At 39.5% G+C, this 9,286-nt stretch overlaps 1 protein-coding gene across 1 annotated transcript in view; it reads right to left on the bottom strand.

The window, feature by feature from the left end:
* The window catches only part of HGFAC (HGF activator), a 39,945-nt gene that overhangs the window by 1,469 nt on the left and 29,190 nt on the right, over positions 1–9,286 (bottom strand). Inside the window, exons 9-13 of the mRNA XM_008948841.1 lie at positions 8,354–8,439; positions 7,173–7,416; positions 4,438–4,577; positions 2,168–2,308; positions 1,031–1,179 (exon numbers count right to left, since the gene is read on the bottom strand). Coding sequence (XP_008947089.1) covers positions 1,031–1,179; positions 2,168–2,308; positions 4,438–4,577; positions 7,173–7,416; positions 8,354–8,439 — 760 coding nt within the window. The remainder of the gene's footprint in view (positions 1–1,030; positions 1,180–2,167; positions 2,309–4,437; positions 4,578–7,172; positions 7,417–8,353; positions 8,440–9,286) is intronic.

Here is a 9,286-nt window from a genome sequence, read left to right as displayed (position 1 = left end):
GCTCAGCTCTCTTTTTCCAGGGCAAGGAGCAAGAACCAGCTATACTGCTGCATCTCATACAGGTACTTCCTGGGTAATGCAAGGAAAATTGAGCAAACTCTGGCTAGTACAGACACTTGCAGCCAATAATTACAATCAGTTCTTAGCCCTGGCCTAGAAAGCTTGAGCCACTGCTGGCTGCTGCCATTTCACTCTTGACATCTTTCTCTGGACACTTTTATGATCTCTATAGGTGTTCCAACACACAGTATACATTATAGTATTTGTTTTACTGAATCTCACTGCCAACTATTAGCTATGCGCTCCCTCTTCTCCAGTTTTTATTAATAAAGCATAATCTTCCTCCTTCAAAATCAACTGAAAATAAGATCTGAAGGTTTATGCAAGGAATAATTTGAACCTTCATTTAAAAAAAAAAATAGTTTCATCTATCACCACAACAACTCTGCATCCTTATACAGAGGCAAAGTGTGACATCATTAAAAAAGGGATGCAAAGGAATAAAACTATGAGGTCATTCCATGAAGGACTGAAGTCATAAAACACAGTATCCAGTTGACTGATATTCCACACCATTAAATCCCATCCACTGTAGTAACCTCAGCTCCTTCCTCTGCCAAACCTCACCACTGCTCCCCGCCTTCTACCCAGGTATCCTTATCTCCACACAGGCAAGAGGCAGCAGCTTGGAGATTTGGCTACACGCTGGTTGGCTTGCCAGCATATCCCTGCCAACTGGCCAACAAACCACTGTAAGCTCAGACAGGAGCCAAAGCAACTTACTCTTTAGTGCATAGTTACTGCCTTTTATGAAGGTTGAAGGAATATAACACCCTGGAGGTTTTCTGCTCTTTTTAATTGACACTGAACAGGATAAAAAAATGAAGGTGGAAGCAAGCAGTGCAGTCACAGAAGTTTCTTTTCTATAGGAACACTGTCATGTCATGTTAGTTAATCACTGTAACACTGCAGCATTTCTGGCAATAATATACATTGATATTCTCTGCCTAGAGATGACTCACAACATTACCTGACAAGCATCAGATTTGCTATCGAAGTAGCCAGCACAGAACATATTTTCAGTCATTTCTTTTCCATAAATTTCAGGGCTTCTGCACTTCTCTTCAGGAATAATTGGAACCAGTGTTTCTTGCAGGACACTTGAATAACCAGATACATCTTTTAAAATTCCCAGAGAGGAAAAGAAAGTCAGTTTTATAGAATGTGATGAGTGTGACGTGGAAACACAGTGCATAATATGACATATAAACGCACTTAACACCTCTTAGTGATATTCATGTTGTGGATCTCTTTAAAATATATTTTCCCAGTGATTAGATCATTCTCTGCTCCTCCAGTCAGATTCCATGACCTTTAAAATAACAGTATGCTATGTCCAGACATTAATCCACTTTTGGTTCTTTCTTTTCCTAAAGATTCAGAAACAGTCTCCCAGAACTCCTGTCCTCCCCTCTTTCCAGATGTGATATTAAATTATCAGTTTATCAAAGCCTCCATTACCTCCTTTTGCCTCTAGACTACACATCCAGGAAAACATTTGCTCATACTAAATGTCTTAGCAAAATGAGACAGCTGCCCCATCCTTCTCATCTATCTACACAGAAATTCCTCAACTGAAAGGATGGCATGGACTTTTCCACCTTTCTCAAGACAGATGTAACTGCTTCTTAACCCAAAGTCAATTTGGCTCTCTCCTGTAGATGTTGCCAAAGTTTCTTGCTCATAAAGGTAAAGATCTCCTCCATCACAAACTTGTAATTTGTTGTATTTGGTTTGCGGTCTTTGATGCCTACCAGGGGTAGCATTCACTCAGCTAAGGTGTCAAGTTGTTGACACATACAGCTAAGCTACTTGCTCCCCTCCCAGTCCACGGATTTCTAGCTAGCTCATAGCTCATCTCATCCTAAAATACATGCAAACATTTGGTCAAGGAACCATACTCCAAATCCAAGGACTAGAAGGGATGTTCAAGATGACGATTTCAGACGTAAATGTTGTAAACATCTAAAGGTAGGTTAAAAGAACCCCATCAGAAATCCCTTGGAAAGTATTTTACCAGACTATCAGTTGTATAACATATACGCAAACATTATGTTATAATTATCATCTTTTTTTTTCTACAGACACCAACTGTCATTTTACTCACTCTCGTGCCTGTGTCCCCATCCAGAAATCTGACATTTGAACTGGTCAGGGAAAACGGTGTTACTTTCTGGCAAGCAGATGGGCTGAACAAACTGGGACTTGACAGCACAACGTTGGCCATTCTTTTTCAGCTTAATCAGAGCTGCAGAACAGAAAATATAAGAGAAATGAAGTGACTGTTCCCTTTCTTTAGTGGGATTGGCAGCAATGGGTCTCAGATACAACTTTAATTATCCCCTAAGCCTCTCTTAATTAAGATATTTCAATCAAAGACAGACAGACTCATCTCAACAGCACCTGATTTCAGAGCAAATTGAAAGCTGAAATATTCAGCTACTCCCCTTGTGGGAATATTTATTTTATGCCGCACTCACAGAGCACATTTTGCTTCACTGCCTTTGTAGAGAAAAGGGAAGATAGAAAATACATATGTCTCCTCCCACCTTAAGTTAAATAACAGTGACATATCCACAACGTTCAGCTGAAGTAAGTGGGATGTGCAAGTGCTCACTGCTTCTGAAAATCTGGCCACCTGCCTAATTCCAGCTTGATTTTAAAAATTAATTATTTTGAGAGGTGGTGTATTTCATGCTTTGTTATCACTGAGTTCAGCAAAAGTCAAGATCTTGAAAATTAAGTTATAAAAAGTCAGGATATTTCAAACCCAAGCTTCTGAAAACTATAAAGAATTACACAACCTACACAATCTTTATTAGCCCCTCGTGGGGCTGAAGGTTGTGAATACAAACCTGTGCAGCATCATGAGCTGCACTGACACTGAAAGATGACAAAAGTAGCAGAAATCTTGGTTCCCTTGTAGCAAACCCCATGTGTTTGGGTGTAGGGCAAAAGAGGAGGCTTTGTGCTTGGTGTAACAAGGGCAGCATATTGGGTTTGGACACACTGCACAACGAGGAGAGAGTTGAGGCAATGTGGACACACCGATTGAAGCTTCACATCACGCCCTTTGGAAGCTCCAGGTTTTTTAAGCACAGCTGTGTGGGAAGCAAGAGATGACAGTAGATAGGCTTATTTCTCTACTGACTACATTTTTTGGCCATTGTGGAACATGTAAAGAGTATCTCACAGGCTGAGAAGCCCACACAAACCACATTCCAACACTCGTCAGCTTGCTCTTCCTTGCCTTCCTCCTCTTCCCACCAACTCTGCCTGTTTCTGAATCCCCCAAACTTCCCAGCAAACACTGGTTTGTTTCCTTTAGAAAAGCATTTTCAGCAGAAAATAACTTTTCTGCTTCCTCAGGAGAAATCACCGATAGGGCAAAATGTGCCCTCACATCTTTCCCCCTCAGTTTCTGCCTGCCTGCCTCTTTGTTTTTGCAGTTTGGCTTGCCTTAGGCACTCCATGTTAAGCTGACCCTAGATTTGGACATTGCACATAAGTGAAACATGCCAATATTCAGAGTAATTCAAAAAGTTAGGAGACCTCAAAGTGCCAATGGTGGTTGCCACCAGGATATTTCAGAACAGAGTAACACCCAACTCCAGTTTGTGTCCTGGTACGCTGTGACAGAGCTCCCACCAACACAAATGCTGAATGCTTTTTGCTACACAGTGGAAAATATTCATCAACTGGGAGAAAAAAAAAGCCAGTATGTGCTTGAGCTAAAATATCCCCAGTGCTAGGCTATTAAATAGTCTGCTAGAAAAAGTGCTCACACGGCTTGCTAACCTGGGGTAATGTGCCACCTTGCACAAAAGCACATCAGAAAATAAGAAGCCAGTTGCTGTTCCATTGTTACTCTGACTAATATAAGGTCAATCAGAAGGGCTTTTAACTTTTGACTGATAAGACAGCTGATTTTTAAATCAATCTCAGTGTAAAATATCATTCTTACTAACATAAATTTTCAGAGCAGATAGGGCTATTAAGTTCATCTCGTCACATCCTCTATACAATACAGACAATAGAATTTTACCAAGTAATTCCTGCATCAAGCCCACAGTTTCTGGTTCAGTTGAAAAAATGCCTAATCTCACAAAGATCTGAAGTGATGATGAATATACCATACATCTAGGCAAATTGCTCCAAAGGCTGATTATCATAATTATTTAAAATCAGCAACTTATTTCTCATCTGAATTTATCTATCTTTCAGATGCTGTTATAACTCTGGTAGAAGCAAAAACCCTCTGAACTCGAAAGCCTCTACTACTATATATGATTCTTCCACTATGAAGACAGTTTGTGACAGAAACTTGACACTAAGTTGAGTAAACAAAAAATAAAACTGTAAGAAAAAAATACTCACCAATATCATGTTCAGTAGGGTTGAAAACAGAATACTGAGGATGCAAGATGTATTTCTCTATTTCAAATGTTTGCGTTACATCAGTGGTTTTATTAAATATATGTTGACCCAGAACAACTGTAATAGTGGATTTTAGTGGACTGTAATACAAAAGAAAGAACAAGCATTTCTGTGATGAGCAAGGTGACTGAAGCCTCATTTCCAATGGCTGTGTATCCCATGAACTGTTACAAACTCAGCCCACCATCCCAGCCATTATTTGCTCTCTCATAATGCCTTGACCCGTTTCCCAAGCTTCCCACCTACTGGGGGCTAGGAAAAAGATGACTAATTTTACAGTGAGTCCCAGGTTCTGTGGGTCCTGATCAGCCTAATTAAAAGCTGCTGCTCCTTGACAGAAGGAAAAGGCAAGCACAGGCACTGCTGCCCAGCTGCTCTCTGGCTAAGAAGCATCCTCAGGGGCTGGAAACACTTCTTGTTCTAGAAACAACTGCATCAGCTTTGACCAGACTTTATCAATGAATACAAAGATTACTAAGGAAGAAATGAGGGACCTAAAGATGAGTCAGTGGTGGGTATCTCATTTCTCTGGAAAACCAGGCTATCAAAAATATTACAGGCATGGGTCAAGATTTTGAAGGTGCTGGCAAACTGACAACTCAGAAGCATCTGGGCAGCTTTTGTCTAGGAACTATCACCACTTCTGCTCTGAAATTAGATTGATCTATGTTAAATTTGTTGTCCAGAATCAAAAGTGACTTGGTGGAGGAAGGTCCTAACAACACACTGATCTAATGGGAAAAAACACACAGAGGAGAATACAGTTTTTCCAATTCACACTATTTTTTACAGCCATTGTATATTTACTTTTAAAAGACCACAGTCCTCCCATATCCAGTGTCCTAGGACAGATAGCTAATAAGAACCTGGATAACAGTTGGGAGAAAGAGACATTTGGGAATAATCAGGGGGTGTTTGGAAAGATGGTAAATTCTCTAGCTTTGAAAGTAACACAATTCAAATTTCACTCTTGCTTTAAAACAAATTTGATCTGCATGTGCATAAGTCTACAATGAATATAGTTAGCAAGTGCTTTCAACATCAGAGCACTCATGTTTTGTTATCCAGCACAGGAGTAGAAAAATATCTGCTGTCATGCATCATGAATAGATACAGAGTGGTCAACACCATTGCAGTTTGCCTAGTTGTGTTTCTGTGCACCACCAGTGCCCATCAGATACAAAAGCAGAGCAGAGTGTCCTCCTACTGACACTAGATACTGACAGTACCTGAGCATGAAGCCATAAACAACAGCAATGTACTTAGAGGAAAAAGATTCTAACTGCAGCGCAGAGAGCTGGCAGCTACCCTGCAACAATAATTATGCTTAGAGTTGACAAAGGAAAGTGCAAAGTTTAATTTTTTTGTGACTGGAAAACAAGAAGGAAATGAAATATTCTTTGATCAATATGTAAGGTCAGGATTTTCCTTGGTCTTCTTGCAGTGGTAAACCAACCACCTTGAAAATCAAATTTTGAGCCTGTAAAACAGTGGAAGGTCAATTCCCAGCATAATACTCAGAATAGATCTTAAAGGCACTGGATGGTCCTACTATGACTTACAGGTGGTTCATTCAGGAAAATAAATAAAACATGAGGGGTTATGGAAAAGGAAAGAAAGAAAAAAAAAAGTTAGCTGCACAGGTATCTGTTGTCGCCTAGTGGAAAATGGTTGAAATTGTGGCTAACAGAGGTACAAAACATATGGAAAAGTGCAAATTACAATGCAGCAATTATGGAAAAATCTGTATGTACCAAACCACCAGCTGGAAGTGGGTGGAAATGTCCTGAATAGCTGCCAAAGTTAGTAGCTATTTCACAACATTTGAAAAACAAATGCATTGTGGCTCGAGCTCCAAATGCTTCAGTACAGCATTCACTGTGGTATTATTAGGTCTACAAGCTATCAGTGTATGTATTCTGGCACAAGGGTTTCTGTTTCTCTTGGCTTCTTTACTATGTAAAGGAACAATGGGTATGAAATGATGTAATATCTTTCCCATCAATCTGCTTAAAAAACGTGTTCAGCATTTGTAGAAAATGAAATATTTAAAGTAAAAGCATCTTATAGTCTATATTTTGTCCACAGCTGGAGGACAAAAAGCTTGGGAAAAAAAAAAAATACCTCTCAAGGAAATCAGCTTCAAAAATTTAGTTCAGTTCTTCCCTTTGGCTTTTCGTAAAGCTCAGCCCACTCTATTTGTGTCAACCAACGATAATTTATTGTCTCTAATAAATCATTGCTTGGCTGTCTCAGCCTTTTTGAACAAAACACAGCAGTGAGCATAGTCATCTCTGTTATATCTCAAAGCAGGCATAAACATTCACAAAGGTAACTCAGAAGAAGAGAAATATTTATATCCCCCCACAGATGCCTGCATGCGCAAGCTCCCGTTCTATATTCTGCTTTGCCCTATCTTATTCTTTCAGCCAGGTCATTTAGCTTCTGTGAGTCTCCTTAAGGACCAAAACAAGGGCTTGTGAGATAATAGGACTCCAAGCTATTTGTTAGCTCATGAACAGCATTCAGGTTGCCAGACACTCTTTTTGAATCTTTGGTCTTTTATAATTAAGTCATCTTCTTTCTTACTTGTTTCAGTTCAGGTTTGTTGCGAGTCACAAGAAGGTGACTACAGAGAGGCAAGGACCCACTGTTGCACTCACGGGCGAGTTTACCTGTTAGCAAAGCAGTGTGCTGCTGACACAACCCAGCAAGTCTGGATAAGGCTTCCACCGCAGAAGCTCTCTCCAATATAGATAGCTGCTGTCCAGGGATGAGATCCAGGCAGAGATGAAGATCCCCCAACAATCCTAGGTCTCACAAAACTTCTTTTTTTGTGTCTTCTCCCACACGGTCTTCTTGTAACTGCGTAAGTATCTGGAACATTGTCTGGAACTGGTGGCCTCCTTTCCCTTCTTGCTGAGATATAAAGGGATATGGCATCAGACTATAAAGCCTTGTGATTTCTAGGGACTGGAACTTTTATAGGAGTCTTTAAAAGAAAAGTTCGTTAAATGATCATTAAACACTCATACAACTGAATCTTACTCAGTTTCTCAGGAGACTTGCAAGACTGCAAGTAATGCCTATGCACACCACTGGCTACACATGGACTAGTGTAAATTAAATGTACCTGTGAACATTCTCAGACACTGCTTCATTTACCAGTACAAATATAACCTTCACTACTGGAGGAGGCACAACAGGATGCACAATAAATCACGTCTTCATTTTTGGATTCTGGACTGAGTTTTGCCATTGCAAGGACTATGACACTTGTGTTAATATCATTTATCGAATGCATTAGAGTCAAAAAAGGCAAATAAAAGGATGACTTTATAAACCGACTTTACAGATTACAACTCTGTTCAAAAAGTCAGCTTCAACATTAAAGACAGTTAAATATTAATTTAGCTAAAGAGCAGAATTTTTGGGTTTTGTAATTAAAATCTGTGTTTCATACATCTTCAGGATCCAGTCCTCCATTTGCTCACAGAGGCCTGTTCACTTGTTTGGGCCCATAGTTCCCCGAGTGACAACAATTTCTACCAAAGCATCAATCATTCTGATGTCTTGCATTTTCCAGCAGAATATTTGGTAGTGTTGGGAAGAATGTGACTGAAAGTAGTAGTGTGACACCGCTGTTATTTCATTACAAAAATCACAGATTGCGTCACAACTCCAAAAGATGCAAAAGAAGCCTCCTGTTGTTGATGGATTTACTGCAAACAGTAAAATATTCAACACTCCTGGGAACCGCAGAACATTTAAAATTACACATTGAAAGCTTGTTCTAGAATCAATAAATCTTTCTTCATTCATTCACAATGTGCATTTGAAGAGAGCTTTTACATACCACAAGGTGGAATGTCACAATAATCCCAAGACAAACTGTTGTCCTTCATGATGTAACACCACGGCTTCTCATCATCATCTGGATTTCTAATTAATTCAGAGGGAGAGTGAATTACAAGCATTAACCACCGTGTTGTTCCAAGCTTCCCAGAGATATTCTTTTTCCTCTTGTGTCATGCAGAGGACTGACATGACTCACAGGTTTTGGGCCATCTGACAAAACACTGAAGCACCTGATAGCCCCTAAATGGCTGAGCAGCCTTTCAGGAGAATTCTTCATGCTTAAAGCTAATCAAGTCTAAGGTTCTGAAATACAGACACATGACTGAACACCTGTAAAATTTGCCTACAAGTATTTGGATGCATGAGCGTGTTCACATGGTTTAAATACAGCCCACACTGAAGTGCTTTAACAGCTATCAGCTCAGCTATTTTCAGGACTAAATCCCATGGGAGAGATTCCTTTTTTAAATGATTTTATTAAGCAAGGAAATTCCAACACAGATAGATTCATAGGAAATCCATAACAAGAACAGCTAGCAAAAGAGAATTTCAGAAGCTGAGGTTCTTATTCCCTGGAGAGTCTGAGCAAATGAAAGACTACCTCAAGAAAATATTGTATTCCTGAATAATGGAAAATAAATTTAACAAAAAAATTAAAAAAAAAGAAAATTAGAAATAGTTTAGCCCTCTGTTACCTTGATGTTAAAGAGGTTTGAGTTTTATTCCATCAGGGTTTCTCCATGGTACAGCCTAATTGTCCTTACCAATGCCTTATAAGTAAGCAGAAATTTGCCCAGTTTATTCCTCCAAGAATACAGGGAAACTTTGAAGACCCAGAAAGATCTTTAGTAGGTCAAGAAAACTAGACAAGGTAATTCAGGGCTCCAGATAAACAGGCATTCTATTTCAACTGGATTTTTCAGAAGTACTA

Source organism: Merops nubicus, unplaced genomic scaffold (genome assembly GCF_000691845.1).
Source record: "Merops nubicus isolate BGI_N331 unplaced genomic scaffold, ASM69184v1 scaffold50091, whole genome shotgun sequence".
Classification (NCBI taxonomy): Eukaryota; Metazoa; Chordata; class Aves; order Coraciiformes; family Meropidae; genus Merops; species Merops nubicus.
Note: the sequence above shows the minus strand (reverse complement) of the source record. Positions and strands in the feature narration are given on the sequence as shown.